The 27,150-nt window shown below is 41.5% G+C and overlaps 2 protein-coding genes and 1 non-coding gene across 3 annotated transcripts; 2 read left to right on the top strand and 1 right to left on the bottom strand.

Annotated features, from left to right (window-relative positions):
* The first annotated feature begins 6,125 nt into the window (after positions 1-6,125).
* Positions 6,126-6,634, top strand: LOC107611558 (RAF-like serine/threonine-protein kinase PRAF). The gene is made up of 2 exons (XM_088495814.1): positions 6,126-6,278; positions 6,374-6,634. Exons 1-2 carry the CDS (start codon positions 6,126-6,128, stop codon positions 6,632-6,634), a joined length of 414 nt encoding a protein of 137 aa, XP_088351940.1.
* A 6,383-nt stretch (positions 6,635-13,017) lies between these two features.
* Positions 13,018-13,776, bottom strand: LOC107611559 (uncharacterized). The gene has a single exon (XM_016313470.1). It carries the CDS (start codon positions 13,774-13,776, stop codon positions 13,018-13,020), a length of 759 nt encoding a protein of 252 aa, XP_016168956.1.
* A 12,262-nt stretch (positions 13,777-26,038) lies between these two features.
* LOC148549856 (small nucleolar RNA R71) lies at positions 26,039-26,141 on the top strand. Its single transcript, XR_015897559.1, has one exon. It is a non-coding gene; the product is annotated as a small nucleolar RNA R71 (small nucleolar RNA).
* The last annotated feature ends 1,009 nt before the right edge of the window (positions 26,142-27,150 follow it).

The following is a 27,150-nucleotide window of genomic DNA, read 5'->3' as shown; positions in this document are numbered from 1 at the left end:
GGTTTAGAATTTAGGATTTATGGTTTAGGGTTTAGTGTTTAGGGTTTAGGGTCTATGGTTTAGGGTTTATGGTTTAAGGTTTATGGTTTAGAGGTTATGGTTTATGGTTTGGGGTTTAGGGTTTATGGTCCATGGTTTAGGGTCCATGGTTTAGGGTTTAGGGTTTAGGGTTTAAGGTTTAGGGTTTATGGCTTATGGTTTAGGGTTTATGATTTATGGTTTAGGTTTTATGGTTTAGGGTTTAGGGTTTATGGCTTATGGTTTATGGTTTATGATTTAGGGTTCAAGGTTTATGGTTTATGGTTTATGGTTTAGGGTTTATGGCCTATGGTTTAGGGTTTATGATTTATGGTTTACGGGTTAGGGTTTAGGGTTTATGGTTTAGGGTTTAGGGTTTATGGTTTAGGGTTTATGGTTTAGGGTGTAGGGTTTACGGGTTAGGGTGTAGGGTGTAGGGTTTAGGGTTTATGGTTTATGGTTTAGTGTTTAGGGGTTATGGTTTAGGGTTTCTGGCTTATAGTTTAGGGTTTATAATTTATGGTTTAGGATTTATGGTTTATGGTTTAGGGATTAGGGTTTAGGGTTTAGGGTTTAGGATTTAGGGTTTATGGTTTATGGCTTATGGTTTATGGTTTATGATTTATGGTTTAGGGTTTATGGTTTATAGTTTAGGGTTCAAGGTTTATGGTTTAGGGTTTAGGGATTAGGGTTTATGGCTTATGGTTTATGGGTTAGGGTTTAGAGTTTATGGTTTAGGGTTTATGATTTAGGGTTTAGGATTTAAGGTTTAGGGTTTAGGGTTTATGGCTTATGGTTTAGGGTTTATGGTTTATGGTTTAGGATTTATGGCTTATGGTTTAGGGTTTATGGCTTATGGTTTAGGGTTTATGATTTATGGTTTAGGGTTTATGGTTTATGGTTTAGGTTCAAGGTTTATGGTTTAGGGTTTATGGTTTATGGTTTATGGTTTATGGCGTATGGTTTAGGGTTTATGGTTTATGGTTTATGGGTTAGGGTTTATGGTTTAGGGTTTATGGTTTAGGGTTTATGGTTTATGGTTTAGGGTTTAGGGTGTAGGGTTTACGGGTTAGGATTTATGGTGTAAGATTTAGGGTTTATGGTTTATGGTTTAGTGTTTAGGGTTTATGGTTTAGGGTTTATGGTTTATGGTTTAGGATTTATGATTTATGGTTTAGGGTTTATGGTTTAGGGTTTAGTGTTTAGGGTTTAGGGTTTAGTGTTTAGGGTTTATGGTTTAGGGTTTAGGGTTTATGGTTTAGGGTTTAGGGTTTTTGGTTCAAGGTTTAGGGTTTGGGGTTTATGGTTTAGGGTTTAGGGTTTATGGTTTGGGGTTTATGGTTTATGGTTTAGGGTTTGGGGTTTAGGGTTTATGGTTTATGGTTTAGGGTTTAGGGTTTAGCGTTTAGGGTTTATGGTTTAGGGTTTAGGGTTTATGGTTTAGGGTTTATGGTCCATGGTTTAGGGTTTAGGGTTTAGGGTTTATGGTTTATGGTTTATGGTTTAGGGTTCAAGGTTTAGGATTTATGGGTTAGGGTTTAGGGTTTATGGCTTATGGTTTAGGGTTTATGATTTATGGTTTACAGTTTATGGTTTATGGTTTAGGGTTCAAGGTTTAGGGTTTGCAGTTTATGATTTATGGTTTATGGTTTAGGGTTTAAGGTTTAGGGTTTAGGGTTTAGGGTTTATGGTTTAGGGTTTAGGGTTTAGGGTTTAGTGTTTAGTGTTTATTGTTTATGGTTTAGGGTTTATGGTCTATGGTTTAGGGTTTAGGGTTTAGGGTTTATGGTTTATGGTTTATGGTTTATGGTTTATGGTTTAGGGTTCAAGGGTTAGGGTTTAGGGTTTATGGTTTATGGTTTAAGGCTTATGGTTTAGGGTTTATGATTTATGGTTTAAGGTTTATGGTTTATGGTTTAGGGTTTAGGGTTTAGAGTTTAGGGTTTAGGGTTTATGGTTTAGGGTTTAGTGTTTAGGGTTTAGGGTTTATGGTTTAGGGTTTAGGGTTTATGGTTTATGGTCCATGGTTTAAGGTTTAGGATTTAGGGTTTAGGGTTTAGGGTTTAAGGTTTAGGGTTTAAGGTTTAGGGTTTAAGGTTTAGGGCTTAGGGTTTAAGGTTTAGGGTTTAGGGTTTAGGGTTTAGGGTTTAGGGTTTAGGGTTTATAGCTTATGGGTTATGGTTTATGATTTAGGGTTCAAGGTTTATGGTTTATGGTTTAGGTTTTATGGCCTATGGTTTAGGGTTTATGATTTATGGTTTACGGGTTAGGGTTTAGGGTTTATGGTTTAGGGTTTAGGGTTTATGGTTTAGGGTTTATGGTTTATGATTTATGGTTTAGGGTTTAGGGTTTAGGGTTTAGGATTTAGGGTTTAGGGCTTATGGTTTATGGTTTATGGTTTTTGATTTATGGTTTAGGGTTTATGGTTTATGGTTTAGGGTTCAAGGTTTATGGTTTAGTGTTTAGGGATTAGGGTTTATGGCTTATGGTTTATGGGTTAGGGTTTAGAGTTTATGGTTTAGGGTTTATGATTTAGGGTTTAGGGTTTAAGGTTTAGGGTTTAGGGTTTAGGGTTTATGGCTTATGGTTTAGGGTTTATGGTTTATGGTTTAGGATTTATGGCTTATGGTTTAGGGTTTATGGCTTATGGTTTAGGGTTTATGATTTATGGTTTAGGGTTTATGGTTTATGGTTTAGGTTCAAGGTTTATGGTTTAGGGTTTATGGTTTAGGGTTTATGGCATATGGTTTAGGGTTTATGGTTTATGGTTTATGGGTTAGGGTTTATGGTTTAGGGTTTATGGTTTATGGTTTAGGGTTTAGGGTGTAGGGTTTACGGGTTAGGATTTATGGTGTAGGATTTAGGGTTTATGGTTTATGGTTTAGTGTTTAGGGTTTATGGTTTAGGGTTTATGGTTTATGGTTTAGGATTTATGATTTATGGTTTAGGGTTTATGGTTTAGGGTTTAGTGTTTAGGGTTTAGGGTTTAGTGTTTAGGGTTTATGGTTTAGAGTTTAGGGTTTATGGTTTATGGTTTAGGGTTTATAGTTCATGGTTTAGGGTTTGGGGTTTATGGTTTATGGTTTAGGGTTTAGGGTTTGGGGTTTATGGTTTATGGTTTAGGGTTTGGGGTTTAGGGTTTAGGGTTTATGGTTTAGGGTTTAGTGTTTAGGGTTTATGGTTTAGGGTTTATGGTTTATGGTTTATGGTCCATGGTTTAGGGTTTAGGGTTTAGGGTTTATGGTTTAGGGTTCAAGGTTTAGGGTTTATGGTTTAGGGTTTAGGGTTTAAGGTTTAGGGTTTAGGGTTTAGGGTTTATGGTTTAGGGTTTATGGTTTAGGGTTTAGGGTTCAAGGTTTAGGGTTTGCAGTTTATGGTTTATGGTTTAGGGTTTAGGGTTTAGGGTTTAAGGTTTAGGGTTTAGGGTTTATGGTTTAGGGTTTAGGGTTTAGGGTTTAGTGTTTATGGTTTATTGTTTATGGTTTAGGGTTTAGGGTTTATGGTTTAGGGTTTATGGTCCATGGTTTAGGGTTTAGGGTTTAGGGTTTATGGTTTATGGTTTATGGTTTATGGTTTAGGGTTCAAGGGTTAGGGTTTAGGGTTTATGGTTTATTGTCTAAGGCTTATGGTTTAGGGTTTATGATTTATGGTTTAAGGTTTATGGTTTATGGTTTATGGTTTATGGTTTAGGGTTTAGGGTTTAGGGTTTATGGTTTAGGGTTTATGGTTTAGGGTTTATGGTTTAGGGTTTATGGTTTATGGTTTAGGGTTTAGGGTTTATGGTTTAGGGTTTATGGTTTAGGATTTAGGGTTTAGGGTTTAAGGTTTAGGGTTTAAGGTTTAGGGTTTAAGGTTTAGGGCTTATGGTTTAGGGTTTATGATTTATGGTTTAGGGTTTAGGGTTTATGGTTTAGTGTTTAGGGGTTATGGTTTAGGGTTTATGGCTTATGGTTTAGGGTTTATAATTTATGGTTTAGGATTTATGGTTTATGGTTTAGGGTTTAGGGTTTAGGGTTTAGGATTTAGGGTTTAGGGCTTATGGTTTATGGTTTATGGTTTTTGATTTATGGTTTAGGGTTTATGGTTTATGGTTTAGGGTTCAAGGTTTATGGTTTAGGGTTTAGGGATTAGGGTTTATGGCTTATGGTTTATGGGTTAGGGTTTAGAGTTTATGGTTTAGGGTTTATGATTTAGGGTTTAGGGTTTAAGGTTTAGGGTTTAGGGTTTAGGGTTTATGGCTTATGGTTTAGGGTTTATGGTTTATGGTTTAGGATTTATGGCTTATGGTTTAGGGTTTATGGCTTATGGTTTAGGGTTTATGATTTATGGTTTAGGGTTTATGGTTTATGGTTTAGGTTCAAGGTTTATGGTTTAGGGTTTATGGTTTAGGGTTTATGGCGTATGGTTTAGGGTTTATGGTTTATGGTTTATGGGTTAGGGTTTATGGTTTAGGGTTTATGGTTTATGGTTTATGGTTTAGGGTTTAGGGTGTAGGGTTTACGGGTTAGGATTTATGGTGTAGGATTTAGGGTTTATGGTTTATGGTTTAGTGTTTAGGGTTTATGGTTTAGGGTTTATGGTTTATGGTTTAGGATTTATGATTTATGGTTTAGGGTTTATGGTTTAGGGTTTAGTGTTTAGTGTTTAGGGTTTAGTGTTTAGGGTTTATGGTTTAGAGTTTAGGGTTTATGGTTTATGGTTTAGGGTTTATGGTTCATGGTTTAGGGTTTGGGGTTTATGGTTTAGGGTTTAGGGTTTAGGGTTTGGGGTTTATGGTTTATGGTTTAGGGTTTGGGGTTTAGGGTTTAGGGTTTATGGTTTAGGGTTTAGTGTTTAGGGTTTATGGTTTAGGGTTTATGGTTTATGGTTTATGGTCCATGGTTTAGGGTTTAGGGTTTATGGTTTATGGTTTAGGGTTCAAGGTTTAGGGTTTATGGTTTAGGGTTTAGGGTTTATGGCTTATGATTTAGGGTTTATGATTTATGGTTTACAGTTTATGGTTTATGGTTTAGGGTTCAAGGTTTAGGGTTTGCAGTTTATGGTTTATGGTTTAGGGTTTAGGGTTTAAGGTTTAGGGTTTAGGGTTTAGGGTTTATGGTTTAGGGTTTAGGGTTTAGGGTTTAGTGTTTATGGTTTATTGTTTATGGTTTAGGGTTTATGGTTTAGGGTTTATGGTCCATGGTTTAGGGTTTAGGGTTTAGGGTTTATGGTTTATGGTTTATGGTTTATGGTTTAGGGTTCAAGGGTTAGGGTTTAGGGTTTATGGTTTATGGTCTAAGGCTTATGGTTTAGGGTTTATGATTTATGGTTTAAGGTTTATGGTTTATGGTTTATGGTTTATGGTTTAGGGTTTATGGTTTAGGGTTTATGGTTTAGGGTTTATGGTTTAGGGTTTATGGTTTATGGTTTAGGGTTTAGGGTTTATGGTTTAGGGTTTATGGTTTAGGATTTAGGGTTTAGGGTTTAAGGTTTAGGGTTTAAGGTTTAGGGTTTAAGGTTTAGGGCTTATGGTTTAGGGTTTATGATTTATGGTTTAGGGTTTATGGTTTAGGGTTCAAGGTTTAGGGTTTATAGTTTACGGTTTTGGCTTTAGTGTTTAGGGTTTATGGTTTAGGGTTTAGGGTTTAAGGTTTAGGATTTGGGATTTATGGTTTTTGGTTTAGGGTTTAGGGTTTAGGGTTTATGGTTTAGGGTTTAGGGTTTAGGGTTTAGGGTTCATATATTAATTTTGGTTAATGGAGTCTCTTTTGCAATTAGAGAAGGCCAAAATAATATATTAATTTTAATGGAGTCTTTTTGCAATTACTTAAAAAATAAAGGAGTTATTTATTAATTTCTTGAATGAACATATTTAGTTTAATTGTTAAAATTAGTTGGACCATTATCGTGTTATTATTACTGCCGCTCCCTCCTGCTCCTGGTTATCTTCTTCTCCTTCCTCCGTCTGGTTCTCTTTTTCTCCTTCCTCTGCCGTTGCAAGCTGCCCCTTCTATTATCTCCACCGCCAATAACGACTCAAATTTTCCTTTACCTCTCCTATTCTTCAGTTTTCTGTTTCTAGAATCTTCTAAGCTTCTTCTGTTTTCGAACTAACAGAGTAGATCGCCATGGAAACGAGTCCCAGCCGTACGATTAAGCTCCTCTGCAGCTACGGCGGAAAGATCCTCCCACGTGCTACCGACGGCGGGCTCCGTTTCATCGGTGGCCACACCAGAGTCACCGTGGACCGTTCCATTTGCTTCTCATATCCATTTTTTAGCGTTGTTTCTCTCTCAATTTTAAGTGTTCCTCGTTTTTTTTCTGTGATTGTTCATTAACTGTTTATGTTTTGCGTTGTGCTGACTTGTTGGTAAAGGTAGGAGCGTTGTGCGGTTCGTCTGTGACATTACGGTGTCAATTGCCGAACGAAGACTTAGAAACCTTGATCTCCCTCACCAACAACGAAGATCTGACGCACATAAGCAAAGAATATGACCGCGCTTCGTCGAAACTACCTCATCCGTTGAATATCAGAGCCGTGCTGTTTCGGCCAGAATCGTCGAAGAAGGTTTCTCCGGCAACGTCGTCTCCGTTGAAGAAGTTGAAGATGACACTTAACATAATCGGAAATATTTAACTCTAATTAATTTAATTTTACATATTCTTAATTTTTTTTATATACGCCCACATATATTTTTTATATAACAATAACAAACATAAAAAAATAATATCTTTAAAATAATCTACTAACACAAAAGCTAAAAAAATATTAAAAAACTAATTACATTAAATTATATTCGGGATAATCTTTACCATTGAACTAAAAAAATATAAAGGATCTAATGCCTTCCTATTAAAAAGGCGCACCAATAAATAAGTTTTTGGCGTTTTGGTTCCCAAGAGAGGCCTGCGTACCAAATCCGTGCCCTTCGTGTTGATGCGCATGAGGTGTCCAACTTTGTGACGCGCTGACCTAGGGTCTGGATAGCTGTAGACTAGTAGGTGTATATGTTAATTCGGGGTATGGGACAATACACTGTGTATAGATATTTATGCTTAAACAAGTATGGCACAATCTTTGGACAAACCGGTTAATCGGTACGATAGGAAGGGAACCAAATAGCTAAAGGTATCTAATGTATTATCCATTTTGGCTTTGTCCCATCTCCCAACAAATGCCTTTTGGCGGTGTACTGGTGTAGGAAATAAAGCATTACGCCCATTGCAAAAGTAGCACGCAGTCCCATGCCTGTACGATATAATTTTTAAAATAATGGGTGGAGGGGGTGGGGAAGGCATGGTCAGATTTAACGCCGTAATGGAAGCCTGTCGGTAGTTTTGGATAGATTTGACCGCAATCATCCTAGAATAAGTGATTGCAAAAGGAAATTTTACAGTATAATGTCACTCAGAACTTACACTTTTGGATACGGAACAGACCATAAAACGAGGCCGCATACGAACGTACTTTACGGGTGAAAGATTTGTCGCGAGTGTGACGATTACAACGTATACCCGTGACTCCACCCACAACACCCGAGTAACGTTATCATAGACGCATCCGTAAACGGAGTACACAACCGTCGAATTTTGCAAGGGTCTTTGCAATTAAATAAACCCACCCATCCTTCTAAACCACCATTATTCGAAACACACCAAGAAAAAAAAGGAAAAACAATGGGCGACGGAGAAGCACGCTCGAGCTCCGACGGTGACACACACAACAGGTTAGACAAGTTTTATTTATGACTATTAGAATACAACAAAATGCAGTACGTTGCATATGCATGGTAGATGAATATTCGTATTAACAACCACGTACGGGGTACATGCAGGGACGTATTCGAAGAGGTCCACGACGCAGATACAGTTGAGCACTCGCAGCCCCCGCAAGCATCTGAGGTAAATCTTCTGCTCAGGTGTACTTCACACAATCTTTCAACAAATAACTGTTCGATTTTGGACCCTTTTTTTATAATATGTAGCTCCCCAGTGGACCCAAAGCTGACTCTGGAACCTCAGACGAAGCTCGCCAGCCGGATGATGTCAATGCGGTCAAGGGTGATCAGAGCCAGTCGGAAGAGGACTGGTCGTTTCCGAAGATCGGTCTCATCGTCAAGGACTTGATGAGGGGCCTCGTGGAAAAGGTTCAGGTTAGGATTTACTCCTTGGCCATGTATGTAACGTGTCTTGTTGGTGTCCCTTATCATAAACCGGTTTAGCTTACACTCTGACAGAAGGACCTCGAGAAGGAGACCGACAACTCAGCTGCTGCAATCCCCGAGAAAACTATCGTGTTGTTGGATTCCGACAGAGAGACGGATGAACAGTCAACCCCGCAGTCCATGAAAGTTGCGTCTGGCATCGCTAGTGGAACGCCAGTTGCCCCAGATCCGGCTGAGATAGTACTCAACCCCTGACAAGAACCGACACCATCATGCGAAAGTTGTTCCGAACACCACCCTCGGCAACTAGGAACGCCAAACGGCCACGTTCCGATGAGGCAACCGATAGATCTATGCGATCCGGCTCCAGCAGGGAAAAGTCTACCCTTTCAATGAGCAAGAAGGTAAATAATCGATTAGTTAGTTTAACGCAAAATGCGATTACCGACTGACTTTTGACAAACATGTGTCGTAGATGAGGTTCAAGATCACTCCTGCCATGGATTTCAACAACCGACAGTCGGCCTTATTTGCGTACGTGTTCGACGGGAGCCTTGATCCATGGTAAAACTCGAGCATGTGTGTGTTTAAACCCGCTTATCACGGTTATTTTCCCGCCTAAACTCTTTCCTCCTACTGTAGCGAGGAACTTGTTCGTATTGGAGTCAAGTCCGCGGACAGAGTTGATTTACACTCCTTACTACCGGGAAATGACGTTGATGACAAGGTATGGCACCTGTCTACGCTTGTTTAAACGAGGAAAAAACACGTATAACGTATCGCGATACTTCATCGGGTTTTTTTTTTTTTTTTGCTGGTCTTCGTTACCAGATCATACATATGGTTGCCATGACAATGACCGGTGCTAAGATCCTTGCCACGTCCCCCTCGTACTGGTGCCTTCCGCCGTGTGTCTCGGTAACTTAACTCTATCTGTTGTTGGTACTCGAAATGAATCATTACGCCATTAACACTCGTTGACAGTCGTCCACGCTCTGATACTTATAGAACACGACTTATTTTATTCGTCAACGTTGTCTTTGTAGGATGATATTCTGAACGGGGAGACGACGGAGCTAATGCTCAATCGTTACATGGAGAAATGGATGAGGCCATTCCGATTCCTTGAACTTATCTGTTGACGGAGTACCATTTGTTAATCGAAACCTAAACCACGAACAAGTGTCTTAAGTGGATTAACTATAGGTTTTTATTTTGTGCAGATTTATGTCCCCATGCAGGACGCGTTGGGCCATTGGTTTTTGATGCTCGTGTCTTTCAAAGACTGGGCAATTTACAACCTCGATTCATCGCCGAACCAGTTCGAGACGCCTCACCGGGAAGACCGGATCCGAAAAACAATTACCAGACAATTTTGATTTTTGTCTTTACTTTAATTTGGCAAACCATGCAACCATTTTGATTGTAGTCTTTAATTTAATTTGGCATAGCATGCAACACGACGTGCATAATAGCGTTCTGACCTATGTTTCACGGTTCGTGCAGGCAAGGGTCTTATACAACGTGACACAGGCAGTTTACGAGAAGAACTTAATGAACTTGCCAAGCAACTTCGGAGATTTCCAGATAAAGAGCCCCATAGGGATACCAAATTGTGGGCAGAGGTACGTTATCACCAAGTGAAACATGCATGTATGAGAGTGAAGCATTTTTTTTATCCGTAATACATACTAACGGTTACTGTCTATTCGTCCGACCAACATTCAGCATTAACTCCGGGATATGGGTCATTGGGTGGCTCAACATGGGAGACAAATTCAGCCCGATCATAGACGAGATTGTAAGTATGCTCAAATAAAAACGTAGATTACGGCTATTATATCGTAGGGACACATTAAATCCGATCGTTTACCGTTTTGCAGTTATGGGAGAACGAGATCAGGGCGACAACTGCGGTGAACCTGACCAGCACACCATTCAACAAACTCAGGGATCGTGTGTTGAGCAAGGCAGAGTTATGGCGGACGAAATCAAAGAAGAACACCTAAGTCGACAGCCTGGTACTGCGTAGGATACATCGTTCAGCCAGCTATGATGCCAATGTCCCCATGCCCAAGTTAGTATTAGGTTGCTTCCTTCTCTAGTTTTTTATTTGGGTTCACTGCGAGCATGCGTGCCGATTCAAGTTCATCATACTCACAAATTAAGACTTTGTGTGTTTACGGCCTTTCCTTTCATATTTCGTATTTCGTGCATGGACGCCTGTTGAAGTTTCCAAGACTAATCTTCCTTAATTATATATATACATATGAATGAATGCGATGACGATTAGTTAAAATATATTTTAATTAGATTTTATTTTAACCCTCCTAGCCATCAACTAAATATGCACCAGCGCGTAACGACAAATCTAATAAATGCCCTCAATTAATAATGTTATTTCTGTTTACAACGCAAGGGCGTAGAAGGCTTTTTTTTTTTTTTAAAAAAAACGAGAATGGATTTCGCCAACCATAAGATGCGTCGATTAAGTCCGAGGGAACTATATTCCAAAGGGCGATCCTCAACCATAAATATACTAGCATGCATATTCTCAACACCACTGGATAACACCATCTTAAGCATATACATTGCCAGGCCCTCGTCCAACGGGAAGTTACAATGGAGCGTTTGTCTACCGCCTTCGAACTACCCTGCGACGTTTGGTTAGTCATAGCCATTAAAGTTGCGACGAACTCCATTGCGGACCTGTGCAGGTTCCGTATGACGTGTTGCGTTACGCGCGATGTAGGCGACGAGGATACTGTGCTCAGGATGGTTGCCATACCACCCCCGCATGAGATGAATTGGTTGTGAATACGGGACCCTGTAGGGCGAAAATTTTTCGAAAGGTGCACTGAGATTGGTCACCCGGAGCTTCTATTTAGGGAGGCACTGCGGGAGCTCTACATACGACGTAACCACGCCATCGGATGGGAAATGCTGCAAAATGCAGCAAGCAATGGGGTGGACGCTGCCAAGTACGCACTTTCAATGGAGTTGCTCATCCGAATGGACGACAGCGAAGACAAAAAAGGTTTGGAACTATTTCGCACGCTCGAAGCAGGTGACTTACTCCCCGCATGTTACTCGAGTTGCTTCGCGGTCCTCATAATTTCTTGGCCGGATGAAGTCCATATGCTGAAAAAGGGAGAAGAACATACGGTCTGTGACTTGACCAGATGCATGACCCGAGGCCATATGGGTCTTCTCTATGACTACCGCCGGAGGGCGACAGAGCGGGGCTCCGTCCACGGTGTCGGAGGCGCCGACCATATTCGGTGCATTCGCTGTCGCGTCGACTATGAGGTGGAACGATACGTAGACATTCCTAGGGTTTAGGATTGTCATGCATATTAGGTTTAGTATTGACGTATAATATTTCGGCTTAGTATTGACGCATCATATTAGGTTTAGTATTGACATATTGTTTAATGAATGCTTTGTTGTTTCATGTTTTTTATATATCCATGATGTAAGAATTTGACGGATTTATATTATCTAACCAATTACTCGTTTATAAATCCCAACGGATAACAGGCAAACTGTTCTTTGGTTAAACTGATACTTATTATGGGATATATTGACCGGGTACTACAAAACATATAGAGAAAAAAAAAGAAATTGGGAATCCCCGAGCGACGAAATGGGCAAAATGAAAGTCATAAAGTTAATGACCGGAAAGTTAAAAAAAATTAAACAAAAAAAACTCTGAATACAAGGGACGTGTTTGCTAAGGAAGCCGTGTGCGAGGCGACGGGAATGAATCGGCAGGCTCCCTAATCGATGTGAGTGTGACTGAGTTGGTGTAGAGGCACGGTACACAACCGATGGGATTCGATCGCACACGGCACCGGGTGACTATAAAGACGGACACCGTAAACAACAGCCTTTGTGATAACTGCTTGGAGCCTTTGTGTTGTCCACTGCTTACACATAACGGCCCATTCATCAAGCGTCTCATGCATTCAATACAAGGAAAGGAGATGTATCGTCCGACAGACCCCGCCAACCTTCCCCACGATGTTTGGACCTTAATTACCGGGAGGACCGCAGCACAGTCCGTCAGGGACTTATGCAGTCTCAGGATGTCATGCACCGCTGCACGCAACGCAGGGGAGGAGGATTTCGTTTACCGATGCGCCTCGATTCCAATTTGGGCAGTGAGCTCCCGCCGCCGTATGAGTTCAATCGATTCGTCATTCAAGGCGAACGGCACGATACGACGGTGAGAAATAGTCCCGCGACAGAACCAGGTGCATCGGGTAAGCGAAAAATGTGTTCTTGCAGCACCCCCACGTCTAGTCACCTGCGTCGGTATCAATACGTTGCTAACAAAGTTACTTCGCTTGTAGCCAGCCAATCGATTGAGGACATACAATGGGCCGTTGCGTCGATCGAGTACCGTATATCCCAGATCGAGAGAGAGACAGGAACTCAGGACTCAACTGGGAGAAATCATACGGTAGTTGGCCAACATTTTGCTGGACAGGTGAAGTCCCAGGTCTTACGGGTCAGTGCAACAACGGGATGGAGACACCGTATACTACCCCTCCCCTCCCCGGCAATGTATGTTTAGGATTACTATTGTACTGTTTAGGCCCAATGCTAATATTGAACTTTTGTGGCGCGTTTTTTTTTTATTCGTCTTGGCCTATTAGCTAATGAAGTTATGAAATAGTGCTTCTATCGAAGGTTATGCGTGTGACCGTTTAAATGTTTAAACACGGTGATATGCATCGGTTCGAATATGTCACTTATCTGGTCCACAAAAGCGGGGATTTACAAGGCCACCCAACTCAAACACCCGAATCATTAACAATGAAATACATTCAACTTTGGTTACAACGAAACTTCATCTGAAAGTAAACAGACTAAAGAAATGCAACACCTCAAACTCGGCAAGGCAGTGGACGCACGGCACACTCGAGGAATCGTTGGCGGCACCCATGGTCCCGCGGGTCGGGCAGACGCTTGACCGGCAGACGACGGGCTTCCCTGGATCCGACGGGTGCACCACAATCAGCGGATTTGCGAACAACTGCCCGAAGAGTTCTCTGCACAATTCGATTTTTCCAGCAGCCAGCACATTCTCATACATTTCAACCCCCCTGCCAGCGTCTGCCCCGTCCCCAACACCTGGCGTCAGTAGCAGCATCGCACACATGTAGCAGGCTTGGACGTCACCCGCATTGGCGGCCTCAAGCAGGGTGTCGACCCCAGCGACGTGTCGGTCCATCCAGCAGAATTCTCTCATCCCTATACGGAATATAGCGGCCGGATTTCCTGCGCGCGCGCTTCTATAAAGGAACTCATCCTCAGAACGGTCCTCCAAGTCATAACCGAACACGACGAGTATCTCCGCTATGGAGGCCACCTTGTACACCGCAGATGAGCGGCCTGTGTCCAAAAATACCTTGCAAGTCGCCTGCCTGTTAAACAGATCCTGGATCGAGGACGACGCAACCCTTGATGCAATTCTCTCCCATATTTTGCGAGGCAGAAGAGTCAGCAGACAGACGCGTGGTGGCACCCCTTTCCCTTTCCCTTTCCTTCTTCCATATCCGACCTTCTTTCCCATTCTACCTTTCTCGGAGGTTGCACCAGATCTCATCCTATTTGATTTAAATTTATTGAATAGGTGGTGGAAGGGGAAGGTTACAGGAGGACCGTCGTTAGTATGGATCACCAGACGCGATGAAGGAAAACTGGGTAGTGAACTTATATACTGCAAAACGGCTCACTAGATAAGTCAGGTACCGTGCCACGTACGCCTTCATTTACGCCCACTGTGACTGATGCTTCGTTTTTGGTTTTGGCACAGGAATCGAAGACATCGTAAACGTAATTTTAAAACTTGAACACTGAAAAATAACTTTAAATTTAAATTTAAAACTACATTAAATTTGTTATCTCTTCTTTTTCCTTAAATATAAATCATTTATTTTCCCAAAAATAAAAAAAAACGAAGTATTACTCATTTTCTAAAAAAAAAAAAGGTATTCGAAGCAGCTTTCCAATTTACACTATATATGTATACGTGCCCGTTAATGATAAACCCTATCCCCCCTAATGCTTCTTTCCCAGTTCTTCTCTACTGTAACTCCTTCTCTCACCTCTCTGTCTATCCTTATCCCCCTCCTTATTTCTGCCACCATCCACTGCTCTCTCCGCTGTGTACCTCCGAGAAAATGTCTAAGGAGACCGTCACCGACCACGCCGTTAGTCCCGTCTACCTCACAGAACAACCAATGTCCAAGCTGATCGACATTGTCCGTACAGATGAGAAGTCCGTGGAATGTGACTTCGTTGAGGCCGAACTTGTCAGGAGAGAGGAAATTTGGGAGGCTAGGCTTGGGAAAATCTCAGATGACCTCTTCGAGGTCAGGTCCGAGGGGTTGAAGTTAATGGTCAAGTTGAAGAAAAGGGAGGATCAACTGGAGGAAGAGGAGAAGGTACGGCGCCGGGAGGAAAAGTTGTTTCGCAGGGAGCAGCCACAGCATGAAGCGATCGTTCGCCGAATGCATGACAAATTAAACGAAATGATGGCGCAAACCTCAAAGTGGCGTGACCTGTCACAAAGGGTCGTGGATGTTCTGGAGGTCAAGGAGAAATCTTCGTCCCGCCAGGCAGGCATTCAACTGGTGCAGATTGAAGACAGTGACTGAGATATTTGACCTGGGTGATATCTTTATGTTGTTTTGGTTTTTTGTCGAAGCCTGAAGCCCTGAATAATCTATCTGGTTTGTTTGTTTGGTCCTCCTTTTGATCTTATGAAATGCTAACTAAAACTCTATAGCGATTATTATATCTACTTTCATCTGTTCAATATTAAAAATCTGTTTATCTTCAATTGTTAATCGGTTCGTTTATCCTTCCTCGCCAGTGAGTATCACACGAAAAGAACAAAATTTCTGAGTTATTTCCATTTTGAGTGCCATTGATTCGGAAGATTAATATTATATTCTTCGTAGCCAGCATAAACTCGTTTAATCTAGATGCGGTTAACAATCAATATCTTTTCATCTCCTTGCTTGTTAGTAATAATTTGATTGATTTAAATTGAAATAAATATTACGTAAACATACGCTAAACACACTTTTCGGCGAATCATTTGCGCCAAGCAAAAAAACGGGGGATGCAAATCATCCAATATAAAACAATTTATCTGAGGGGTTGATACATAATTAGGGAATTATCTTGCGTTGTTAGCATGGAAGACCAGACGCGATGAGGGAACGCTGGGGAGGGAGATTATATACTGTAAACCGCCTTACTAGATAAGTGGGGTACCGTGCCACATACGCATTCATTTGCGCCCACTGTAACCGATGCTCCCCGTCTGTGGGTTTGGCACGTGAATCGAAGAGATCCTAGACGTAGTTATTATATCTGTGGGTTTTGCACGTGAATCGAAGGGATCCTAGACGTAATTATTAAAGATGAGCATTGTAATTGAAAAACAAACTTAAAACTATATTAACGCGAAATGTTAATTTAAGCTATTATGTAAGTAAATTATTATCTCTTCCTTTTTTTTTCTTCCATCGAACTAGTTTAAATACAAATCGTTTATTTTCCCAAAAATAAACGAAGTACACTAATTACACATTTTCTACAAATAAATAAAGGTATTCGAAGCAGCTTCCCACTTTACACTATATATGTATATGTGCCGTCTAATGACAAACCCTATCCCTCCTATCGCTTCTTTGCCAGTTCTTCTCTGCCGTAACTCCTTCTCTCACCTCTCCGTCTATCCTTACCCCCCTCCTTATTTCTGCCACCATCCACTGCTCTCTCCTCTGTGTACATCCGAGAAAATGTCGAAGGAGACCGTCACTGACCACGCCGTTAGTCCCGTCGACCTCACGAATGAGCCGATCTCCAATCTGATCAACATCGTCCGTACAGATCAAAAGTCTGCGGATTGTGATCTCGTTGAGGCCGAACTTCTCAGGAGGGAGGATTTTTGAGAGGAGAGGCTTGTAAAAGCCTCAGGTGAACTCTCTGAGGTCGATAACGAGAGGTTAGACTTAATGGTCAAGTTAAAGAAAAAGAAGGATCAACTGGAGGAAGAGGAGAAGGCACGGTGCCGGCAGGAAAAGTTGCTTCGCAGGGGCTTGCAACAGTCTGAAGCGACCGCTCGCCGACTGTATCACAAAGCAGACGAAATGATGGTGGAAAGCTCAAGGTGGCTTCTCCTGGCAAACAGTGTCATCAATGTTTTGGAGGTCAAGGAGAAATCTTTGTCCCGCCAGGCAGGCGTTCAACCGGTGTAGATTGAACACAGTGACGAAGGTATTTGACCTGGTGCACATGGGTGACATCTTTATGTTGTTTTGGTTTTTTGTCGAGGCCTAAAGCCCTGAATGATCTATCTAGTTTGTTTGTTTCGTTGTCCTTTTGATCTTATGAAATGCTAATTAAAACTCTATAGCGATTATTATATCTACTTTCATCGGTTCGTTCTCTGCTTATCGTGAATTGTTTGGAGTTACTCATAACTCAGCCCCTCTGCCTATAAATCAGCCAAATAAAACAAGTCGTTTGAGCGGTTTAAACAAAATTAGGGAATCGTATTGCGCCGTTAGCATTTAACGTTTCCAAATCATGATCCCAGAACATTTCAGCAACTATTTACGGGTGCGTTATGTCCTTGCAAATCAGTTTTACAACACCGGAATAAACATTCAGATTTTTTTCATTTACCGTATCATACAGACAATTAATATCATACAGAAAATTAATATTGCTGTTAAACGGTTCAACAACTTATTATACATGCGATAACTATCTTGGTGTTCCTCTTCCTTGCGCAGCCGTGTGAGAATTTTTTTTTCGTGCAGTGAAAAGGACCATACTAAACGCCAGGGGATGATTTACGCTTTCATGGGCCAGGCCAACGCAATAACCTGAGCCCACTAACAACTACGTACTCATATCCTCCTTTATGCCCACAATATATGGTTCCATGAGTTTTTTTGTGCGTACCGATTGGTTATGGCCTTTTAATGGAGACGGATTCAGGACAAAATTGTTTTAAAATCCAAAGTCTCGCTTAACACAACCACAAAAAAAAAATATATTCCCATCTGACCCATCAGGCACGAAACTTTTTGGCTTCTAGAGGAAGACTTCATGGAAGGGTGATGGCACACAATCCTAAGGGGTGAAACTCTGACTAAATTAATTAATTAGATAGGATTCACCCTTCATATCTGCTCGATTCACACGCTGTCCACTCTGTTGTTGTTCTCCTAACTCAGAATATCTCCTTCTTCTCTGTTGGCGCCTGGACGAGAAAATGGCCAAAGAACACGCGAAAGGTGACGTCGTTAGGGTTATCAAAGCGGTAGGAGAGCCGTCGCGACCGATGGTAGGTTAAAGCTTGCTCTTCTATTCTTTCCATTATTTCTGACTCTCCTCTCCGCATTTTGTTCTATCTCTTACACTGTATCTTGATATGCCCATATCTGCAGCGTCTACCATTACCCAGTGGTCTCCTCCCCAAGGGTAGCAACCATATCTACATCACGGTCGCCGACGAGTCAGACCGTACTTACCAGATTGCATGCAGCCCCAAGGGGTTGAAAGAGATCACTCTCGGGAGGGGATGGCAAAGGTTTTATCATGATTACAAGCTACAACCCTTTAACATTCTGCTGTTCAAGCACAAGGGCAGAGACGACTTCAGCGTTCGCATATTTCAATCACCGGGTGTGGAGAGGACGTATGCTGCGTCCGGTGATGACTTCGGTGACCTCACACCCCCCCAGGTGCCAAGGAACCGTCCGCGCACTCCTCAAAAGCCCCGCGGTCGAACGGGGTGCATCAATGTTCCTAGGAGCGCAGCTGCAGCTGAGGTGGAGCAGACATTTCAGTCCGAGCACCCTTACTTCATTATGCACATCACAAAAAGGCTGTTGCGCGTCCACTTCATGGTAATGGCTGATCGCGGAAAACTTGTCTCTCAACAAATTTCCATTCGGCAAGTGTACCGAACTTGTCGTCAAGTAAAAACTCACAATAGAGTGAGGTCGAATCCCACAGGGATTGATTGATCAAGCAACTTTAATTAGAGGAATGTTCTAGTTGAACGAATCCAGAATTAGAGTTGATAATTGCAGAAAATAAAATGGCGGGAAAATAAATGACTGAAAGTAAATTGCAGAATTGTAAATGGGAATTGGGGAATTGCTCGTAAAAGTAAATTGCAGAAATTAAAGAGAATGGGTAAGATTAGGAATGGGGAATTCATTGGGCTCAGGAGATGTTGCATTCTCCGGATCAATTTCATTTTCATCTCTTCCTCAATCAATGCACTCATTGATCTCCTTGGCAATCTTAAGTGATTGAATCACAATTTCTTGCAATTCAATCTCTCAAATCTTGATCAATAGCCAATTCCTTGGTCAATTACTCATGAAAAGAGATGAAGTGTGGTCACTGATTATACCACATGCATTTCCCAAATCAAGTGTTGAGAGGGTTATAGCCACATACCCATCCACACCCAATTTGGTCCAGCATGAGAAAGCATTTCTAGCTGATCTCTTCATTCCTCTTTCAAGGCTCCGAAGAGATCCAAGTTTGAATAGCTTCTTTTCCAAGATAACTATCCAATTGGATGAAGATCGAAAGCTTTCAAGTAAAATCAAGAGGAAAGATAGAAGAAGAACAAGAAAATTAGTATTGATCCATCAAATTACAACAGAGCTCCCTAACCCAATGAAAGGGGTTTAGTTGTTCATAGCTCTGGAAAATGAAAACAAAGATGGAGAATACATGATAGAACTAGAAGTGCAGAGAAAGTAAAATACAGAGAGTAGTTCTAAGCCAAGAGGCTCTCTATAATTTCTAACTCTCCAAAAGCTCCCCTCTAATTCAAAACTACCCCTATATATACTACTCTTCTGCTCTTCTAGTTGATTCTTCAAGTCTTGGGTATGGGCCTTGGATCTTGAGTTTGAAGCAGTTCCTCTTCTTCATTGGGCTTAACTTCACTTGCAGAGAGAAAGTGTGAAGTGGGCAGAGACTTGAGCTTAGGACGTTAAGGGTGTTAACGTTTAAATGAAGAGTGGATTCGAGAACGTTAGTGTCATTCAACATTTTCACTAACGTTCCTCACCAATTTAGAAGCCACGTTAACCTTGACGTTAGTGGCACAAACGTTGCCACTAACGTGGCCCTTTCATCCTTCGCACACGTTATTGGGACTCAACATTCCCAATAACGTTGCAAATCCTTCCACTTCCCTACGTTAGAGTCCACGTTAACTTAGTTAACGTGGCTCCTCTAACGTAGGCTTGCCAATCTTCGAGAACGTTAGTGACACTCAACATTGTCACTAATGTTCCATTGTTCCATTAGTCTCACGTTAGAGTCCACGTTAACTTGGTTAACGTGGCCTTGGTAGCCATCTCCAACGTTAGTGACAATGTTGAGTGTCACTAACGTTGGCTCTTGAATCCTTTATCCATGTTAGCTTCCACGTTAACTAAGTTAACATGGGAGTTAACGTGGCTCATAGTGGCTTGAGTGGTTGCTTCCAACGTTAGTGACAATGTTAAGTGTCACTAACGTTGGCGATGGCCTTCCTCTTTCACGTTAGCTTCCACGTTAACTAGGTTAACGTGGAAGTTAACGTGGCTTCTTAGGGGCTTTGTGGTTTCATTCCAACGTTAGTGACAATGTTGAGTGTCACTAACGTTGTCGACCACTTTGTTGCTTCACGTTAACTAGGTTAACGTGGGAGTTAACGTGGCTCTTGTACCCTTGGCCAACGTTAGTGATTATGTTTAATGTCACTAACGTTGGCTTCCCCCTTTGTTCTTAACGTTAGAGGCCACGTTAACTAAGTTAACGTGGCAACTAACGTGGCCACTTATGAGCATGGACCAACGTTAGTGATAATGTTAAGTGTCACTAACGTTGGTTCCATTTTTCTTCTTCTACGTTAGAGCTCACGTTAACCTAGTTAACATGACTCTTAACGTGGGCAATGATGGCTTCTATAGCTTTATTGGCAATTGTTTGTCTCATTACTTTGCAAGTTATTCCCATTCCTTGCTTCCTTTGTCCTGAAATCAAGCAGTAAAGTGCATCAAAGTTCTAATCCAAGTCATGGGATATGCAATATCAATTTTGTCATTAAAACCATGCAAAATCCTCATGAAATCATGTAAAATGCACAATGCATGCTTGAATCAAGATGTAAATGATTTTCTATCCAAAACTAGCTTATTTCCTAAGAAAATGCAATGAAACTACCTAAAAACAGTAAAGAAAAGGTCAGTGAAACTGACCAAAATGCCCTGACATCACAACACCAAACTTAAAGCTTGCTTGTCCCTAAGCAAGTACTGGAACAAGAGAATGATGAATGGAATGCCAAGAGAAGTGAGTCATTCTTGTGGAGGTCATGTTGCTGGTTTTATGGTGGTTTCATGCATAGCAACTTAGGTTCATTCCTAGTTTTCAGACCTTTATCATGTCCTAGAATACTCACTGTGACTGCATACCATGAGACTTTTATTCATTGATCCTTTGTTTGTCATTTCAGGGCTTATTTGTGTTCTTAGGCTAAGTGCCTTGTAAGGGGGTAACTCTTTAAAATAAGCTTTCATCCAACACTCCCGAACCAGTTGGTTCAAGGTGCTAGGTGTTGAAGCACCCCTAAGGACTTACTTGCTCAAGCCTCTCCCCCATACATACACACCACAGGCACATAGTTTACTTATTTTTCTTGGCTTGAGACCTTGGTGTCCAGCACCTCTTTGGGTTACTAAATACTCTGTGGTGAGGGTTACTCTTGATAGTGGACTTTCAGCTGATAATCCCGAGTTAGTTAACCCAAGTTACCAGGTGATAAAGCACCCCAAAGAGCTTATTCATCCAAGTAGATCCCTCACACAGGAGCACCACAGACACATGCCTCAAGCCTAAAACCATTGGTGCCTAGCCTTATTGCTTACTCTTTTTCTTTTATTTTTCAACCTTTATTGTTCTTTCTCTTTTTCTTATTAGGATCATTCTTATTCAGTTAGTCTCATGGTTATGTTCAAAGCAAAGTATTCATGACAGATAGTTGTCCTCCCACCTTGTGGTTGAATCAACTTAGCTAACTTATGATCACACCACAAACTCATGAACTGACTCCACATTAAAAACTCCTCTTTGGTCCTTTGTAAACACTCATTCTCTTTTTCATTTGATTCTAAGGAACAAACATACAAGTAAGTAAATGAAAGATGCAGTGACATTTAAAACCAGAATCACAGACCATTTTCAATGAAAAGAAATTTAAAAGACAGAATTAAAAAGAAATGTTCAAACTAGCATGGAAGCATGTTCTATTTCATATAAGATCTTCCTTATTTAAAACATAGAGAAAAAATGGAGTAAAGAAGGAACTCCACCACCTTTTATTCATGTGGTTGGTTGTGCTCTTTTTCTTGTTCTCCTTGTGTGCTCGAACTTCCATTTCCTTTGCTTCTTCCAATTAACTTCTTCCAGAAACCCCCATCTTCCATCTTCTTCTTGAGTGTTTCTTTTTGCTGTTTCACCTTCCTTTCTTCTTGCTCTTCAAGATCTTTTTGAACCTCATCATATGTGGGAATGGCATAGTGTAAATGATGCAAATGATTAGACATATAGTTCAACCTTGCCTGAGTGTTCACGTTGAACTCTTCCCTATGCAATTGCCTCCCTTCGTTAAGCACATTGAACTCATTGAATGCTTTCATCTGAGCCACTGTTCGTTGATTAAGCTCTTGCAAGTGCTTCTCTTGCCGCTCTTGCCTCTCAGTAACTTGGTGGATGGCTTGAGTGAGCTGTGAGTATTGCTCCTGTTGCTGCTCCATGTGTTGTCTCTGCCACTCTTCTTGTTTGTTCATCCAGCTAGACTGAATGTGTAATATTTGATCTTGTCCTTCCATATGCCTCATCCCCAAATCTTCAATGGCTCTTAGGATGGAATTCATATTCAAATCAGCTGGGTAAGGATGCTCTTCTTGTTGATGTTCTTCCTGATGAGGTCTTTCTTGATGAGTTCCTTCTCTTGGCCTTCGTCCTCCTATGTGAGGTCTCCTTTGTTGCTGAGCGGCCGTAGTATATTCCAGACGCTGGATTGTCATTAGCCTCCCAGGGTTTACCCAATTCGGATTACCATCCTCGAAGACTACTTTGGCCTTTTTGCATAGTCGGAGAATGGTGCTAGGATACCAAAGTCTGGACCCTGATTCAAGCTTCTCAGCTGCATCTTGAATCCCCTCAGCTATAAGTTCATGCACCCTAATTTCTCCACCTTGTATTAGACAATGCACCATGGTTGCTCGATTAATATTCACCTCTGAGTTATTTGCAGCTGGGAGGATAGACCTTCTCACGAGTTCGAACCACCCTTTTCCTTCCGGGCTAAGGTCTCCCCTCTTGATGAATCGGGGTCTCCCGTCTCCATACCTCTCCCAGTCTGCGCATAAAACACAGATGTCACTTGCGATCTCGCTCAGCTCATCATTGTCTTGACTTCCACTTATCCTTGCATGATAGCTAGACTCATTGAAGTGTGGAGATTTCAGCTTAGGGGCCTTTGTTATGGCATTAGGGCTGAAATCCACCTCCTTTCCTCGCACATAACTCGTGAAGGTAGAGGCCTTGGTTTTGTCCTCTCTCACCACATTTGCATAAAACTCCTTGATGAGGTTTGCATTGATCTTCCCCTCCGGATTAGTGAGCTTTTTCCATCCTCTTCGTTCAATCTTCTCCCGAATCTATGGACATTCATCTTCATCGAATTGGAAGGTTAACTCGGGTAGTATCTTCTTGAGCTTTATCCGCTCAAATTCCCATTCATGAAAGGCTGATTTGAATCTACTCTTATCGAAGGGGACACTTTCCATTGGTTCCTTCCTCTTTTGCCTTTTGGAACTTGATGCTGCCATGGGTTAAGTTAAATGTGAGGGGTGTAGTGAAAAGAAGAAACGTAGGATTTTAGAGAATGGGAAGTTGGAGAACTGATTTTCAGAAAGGGAAGTGCAAGAGTAGCAACTTTGAGTGTGGAAGTGGTGTGGACTAAATCCACTTAAATAGAGAATGGGTGAGTGAATAGAGGGTGTGGATTGTTGGAGTGGTTGCTTGATGGACGGTTGGGGTAGTGCATGGATAAGAGACAAGGATCACCACTTTATGATGAAGATTGCTCGGTCTTCAAGCGTCTTCTCTTTTCAATGTTGCATGGCAACATTTTCCAATGCACTCCCTCTTGAAACACGTGTGTGGCTCCTCTTCATGAAGTGGCCGAACTTTCCCATTTAATTGTCCAATCAATCCTCTTCAATGCTCCTTTCTTTTCCCTATAAGGACAAAAAGAAGAAAGTTAAGAATTACTATCATAAAAGAAACAAAAATACTTCATCTTTACGGCTAGAATAATAAAAAAAAGAAAAAGAATTTTTGCTTATTCATGAACTCCAACTAACTGACTAACTGTGTATCCTCATATGTACATAGGTGGCACCATGGGGTGACACCAAACTTAGTGTGGAGCACTGTGATGAAAAGTTTTGTTCAAAGCTTCAAGAATAATGCTTTGAACACCAAACTTGTTCTTCACTATATACTGCATATGAAGATTTTCACTAAGTGTTTTGTCAAGTTTTTGTTGGACTTCATGAATATTAACTTATTTACTATTTTCTAAAAGCAATATAAAACATGGGTTGCCTCCCATGAAGCGCTTCTTTATCGTCACTAGCTTGACGTTTTGCTTCCATCAAGGAGGTTGGTAGTGCTTGAAGTCTTCTCCTCTGGCAGTGGATTTATATCCATTGGTTGTGTCAATGATCTCTACATGCTCCAAGGAGAGAACTCTGTTTATGGTGAAAACCTTAGGTAGCTGAGATGGTACAGTGGGGAGATTAGGGGGGATATCTATGTAGTAGGCTGAGATCACTTTATCCCCCGGAGAGAAGTCTTCCGTAGGAATCTTCTTGTTCCGCCATCCCCTTGGTACCTTCTTCTTTGTCCCTGGTGCTGTTTTCTTACTCTTGGTGGCCTCCTTTTTTGATGAGCTTTTGTTGATGTCCTCACAAGCCTCTGGTGGCTTAGGTTCCTCCAATTTTTCCTTGACCTGTGGCACTTGCTGTTTGCCTTGTCCATCAACCCAGTGAATCTCAGAGTGGGCTGGTTGTGCTTCAATCCTTGCTTCTTCCTTCAGTATCTCATGATGATCTTTGCTTAGTTCTTTGTCCTCTTGGTCTGTTTCTTGTGAGAATTTGAAGACATTGAAGCTAAGCCGTTCATCATGGATTCTCAATATTAGCTCCCCTTGCTCCACATCTATCAGTGCTCTGGCTGTAGCTAAGAATGGTCTTCCCAATATGAGTGGGTGAGTGTGACTTTCTTCCATGTCCAGGATAACAAAATCTGTTGGTAAGAAGTATTTTCCCACCTTCAGTAACACATTCTCCACCACCCCTATTGCTTGTTTTTGAGTTTTGTCAGCCAGCCTAATGACCACATCCGTGGGCATTATCTCATTGATCTGCAGCCTCTTTACCAGGGATAAGGGTATTAAGTTGATGCTTACTCCCAAATCGCAGAGTGCTCTATCAAACATTGTTTCCCCTATGGCACAGGGGATTTGAAAACTCCCTGGGTCTTTTCTTTTTGCAGGCAGTTGTGTTTGAATAAGGGCACTGCAGTCTTTGTTCATCACTATAGTTTGGCCTCCTTTGAGTGAGCTTTTCCTGGGCAGAAGCTCCTTCATATACTTGATGTATTCAGGCATTTGTTGGATGGCCTTGATGAATGGTATGTTTACATGCAGAGATGCAAACAAATCCAGAAATCTTGAGTATATTCTCTTTCCCACAGCACCATTGAGTAGTTGGGGAAATGGTGCATAGAGTCTCAGCAACTCCTGTTGTGAGATTTCTGGCTCTTGATGGTCTTTTTCCTTCTTTTCTACTGAGGTATCTTCAGGTTGTTCAGGCAGCTTGCTTGACTTATCCTCAGTCTTCTTATCATTTGTAGTGACCATCTTGCAATCTTCCCATCTTACCTTCTTTGTTTCTCCCCTCGGGTTCTTCTCCGTATCACTTGGGAAGCTATCAGTTGGTCTGGGAATATTCTCAGATAAATATCCCACTTGGAATTCTAGCTTCTTGATTGCTTCTCCTCGATTCTTGATGCTGGTTCGCACCTCTTCTTTGAACACCTTATTGTCTTCGATGTCTTTGCATATGCTTTCAAGTAAGGTTTCAATCTTAGAGATTCTGTCATCAAATGAGGGTATCTTGGGATTAGAGGTAGAAGGATGAGATGTGTTGATGTGGTTTTATTGATATGTCCTCTGTGTGAATTGTTGGTGAGCTATATGGATGTTGGGGTTGTGACGTCTCTGATCTTGGCCTTGGTCTTGTTGATTCCCCCACCCAAAGTTTGGGTGATTCCTCCATCCAGGGTTGTAGGTCTTGGAGTATGGATCATGGTTTTGCCTAGTGAATTCCCAATGTAGTTGGCTTGCTCCTGAGTGCCCTCTTCCTCTTCACTTACTTCTTCTTGAGTTGAAGTGGTGATTGCTGCTACTTGATTCCTCTCCATCTTCTTGGTGAGGTCAGCTAGCTGCTTGGTAATGAGCTTGTTCTGAGCTAGCAGAGCATCTACATTGTTGAGCTCCATTACTCCTCTAGTGTTCCCTCTTTCGGAAGCATAGAAGTAGTCATTCTCAGCCACAGTTTCAATGACATCTATGGCTTCCTCAATGGTCTTCTTCTTGTTCAAAGATCCTCCGGATGAATGGTCTACGGCCTTCTTTGATTCATATGACAGCCATTCATAGAAGATGTGCAGCTACACCCATTCATTGAACATATCGGGTGGACATCTCCTTGTTAGGTCTTTAAACCTCTCCCATGCTTCATATAGGGTCTCACCATCTTGTTGCCTGAAAGTTTGGACCTCAGCTCTCAGCCGATTGACTCGTTGAGGGGGGTAAAATCTTGCTAAGAATTTGTTCATCACATCATCCCAGGTTGTCAAGCTCTCCTTTGGAAAAGATTCCAACCACTTGGCTGCCTTATCCCTGAGTGAGAATGGGAACAATAGAAGTCTATAGGCGTTAGGTTGAACGCCATTGGACTTCACTGTGTCACATATTCTCAGGAAGGTGTTTAAGTGTTGGTTGGGATCTTCTTGGACCCCTCCTCCGAACGAACAATTGTTTTGAACAAGGGTGATGAGCTGTGGCTTCAGTTCAAAATTGTTGGCATGGATGGTTGGCTTTTAGATGCTACTTCCACAGTTTCCTGGGTTTAGATTGATGTAAGAGCCTAAGACTCTTCTATCCTCCCTACCAGGATTTGCTCTACCTCCTCCACCATGGTTGTGAACCCCTTCCTCACGATGGTTCTCCATATTCTCTTCCATGGTTGTTTCAAAGTATTCCTCAAAGTGTTCTTCCTCTTCTTCAGCACCAACCACACATTTTTCTTTTGCCTCCCTTCTTAATCTAAAGAAGGTTCTCTCAGGTTCAGAATCAAAAGAAGTTGAAGCACCGCTTCTTCTCCCTGTCATACAACCAACAGAGTACAAGCAAAAGAATAAATGCAGAAAGTATTTTGTTAGGATTACTGTTAGTGTTAGTGATGCAATATATCAAACAGTTAGTGGGTTAGTGAACTGAATTGTAAATAACAAAGAAAAACTAAAAAGCAGGGGGAAGGGAAGAAATCAACTAAGACAGAAAGTAAATTACTCAAACAGAAAATTAAATCAAACAAAATAAAAATGCTCAATCTAGCGATCCTCTAATTTAATCATTGTCGATGCACAATCAATCCCCGACAACAGCGCCATAAACTTGATCGCGGAAAACTTGTCTCTCAACAAATTTCCATTCGGCAAGTGTACCGAACTTGTCGTCAAGTAAAAACTCACAATAGAGTGAGGTCGAATCCCACAGGGATTGATTGATCAAGCAACT

The sequence above is a fragment of the Arachis ipaensis genome, chromosome B8 (assembly GCF_059453495.1).
Source record: "Arachis ipaensis isolate K30076 ecotype BB chromosome B8, ASM5945349v1, whole genome shotgun sequence".
Taxonomy (NCBI): domain Eukaryota; kingdom Viridiplantae; phylum Streptophyta; class Magnoliopsida; order Fabales; family Fabaceae; genus Arachis; species Arachis ipaensis.
The sequence above is the reverse complement of the archived record's forward strand: the minus strand, read 5'-3'. Positions and strand labels throughout refer to the sequence as shown.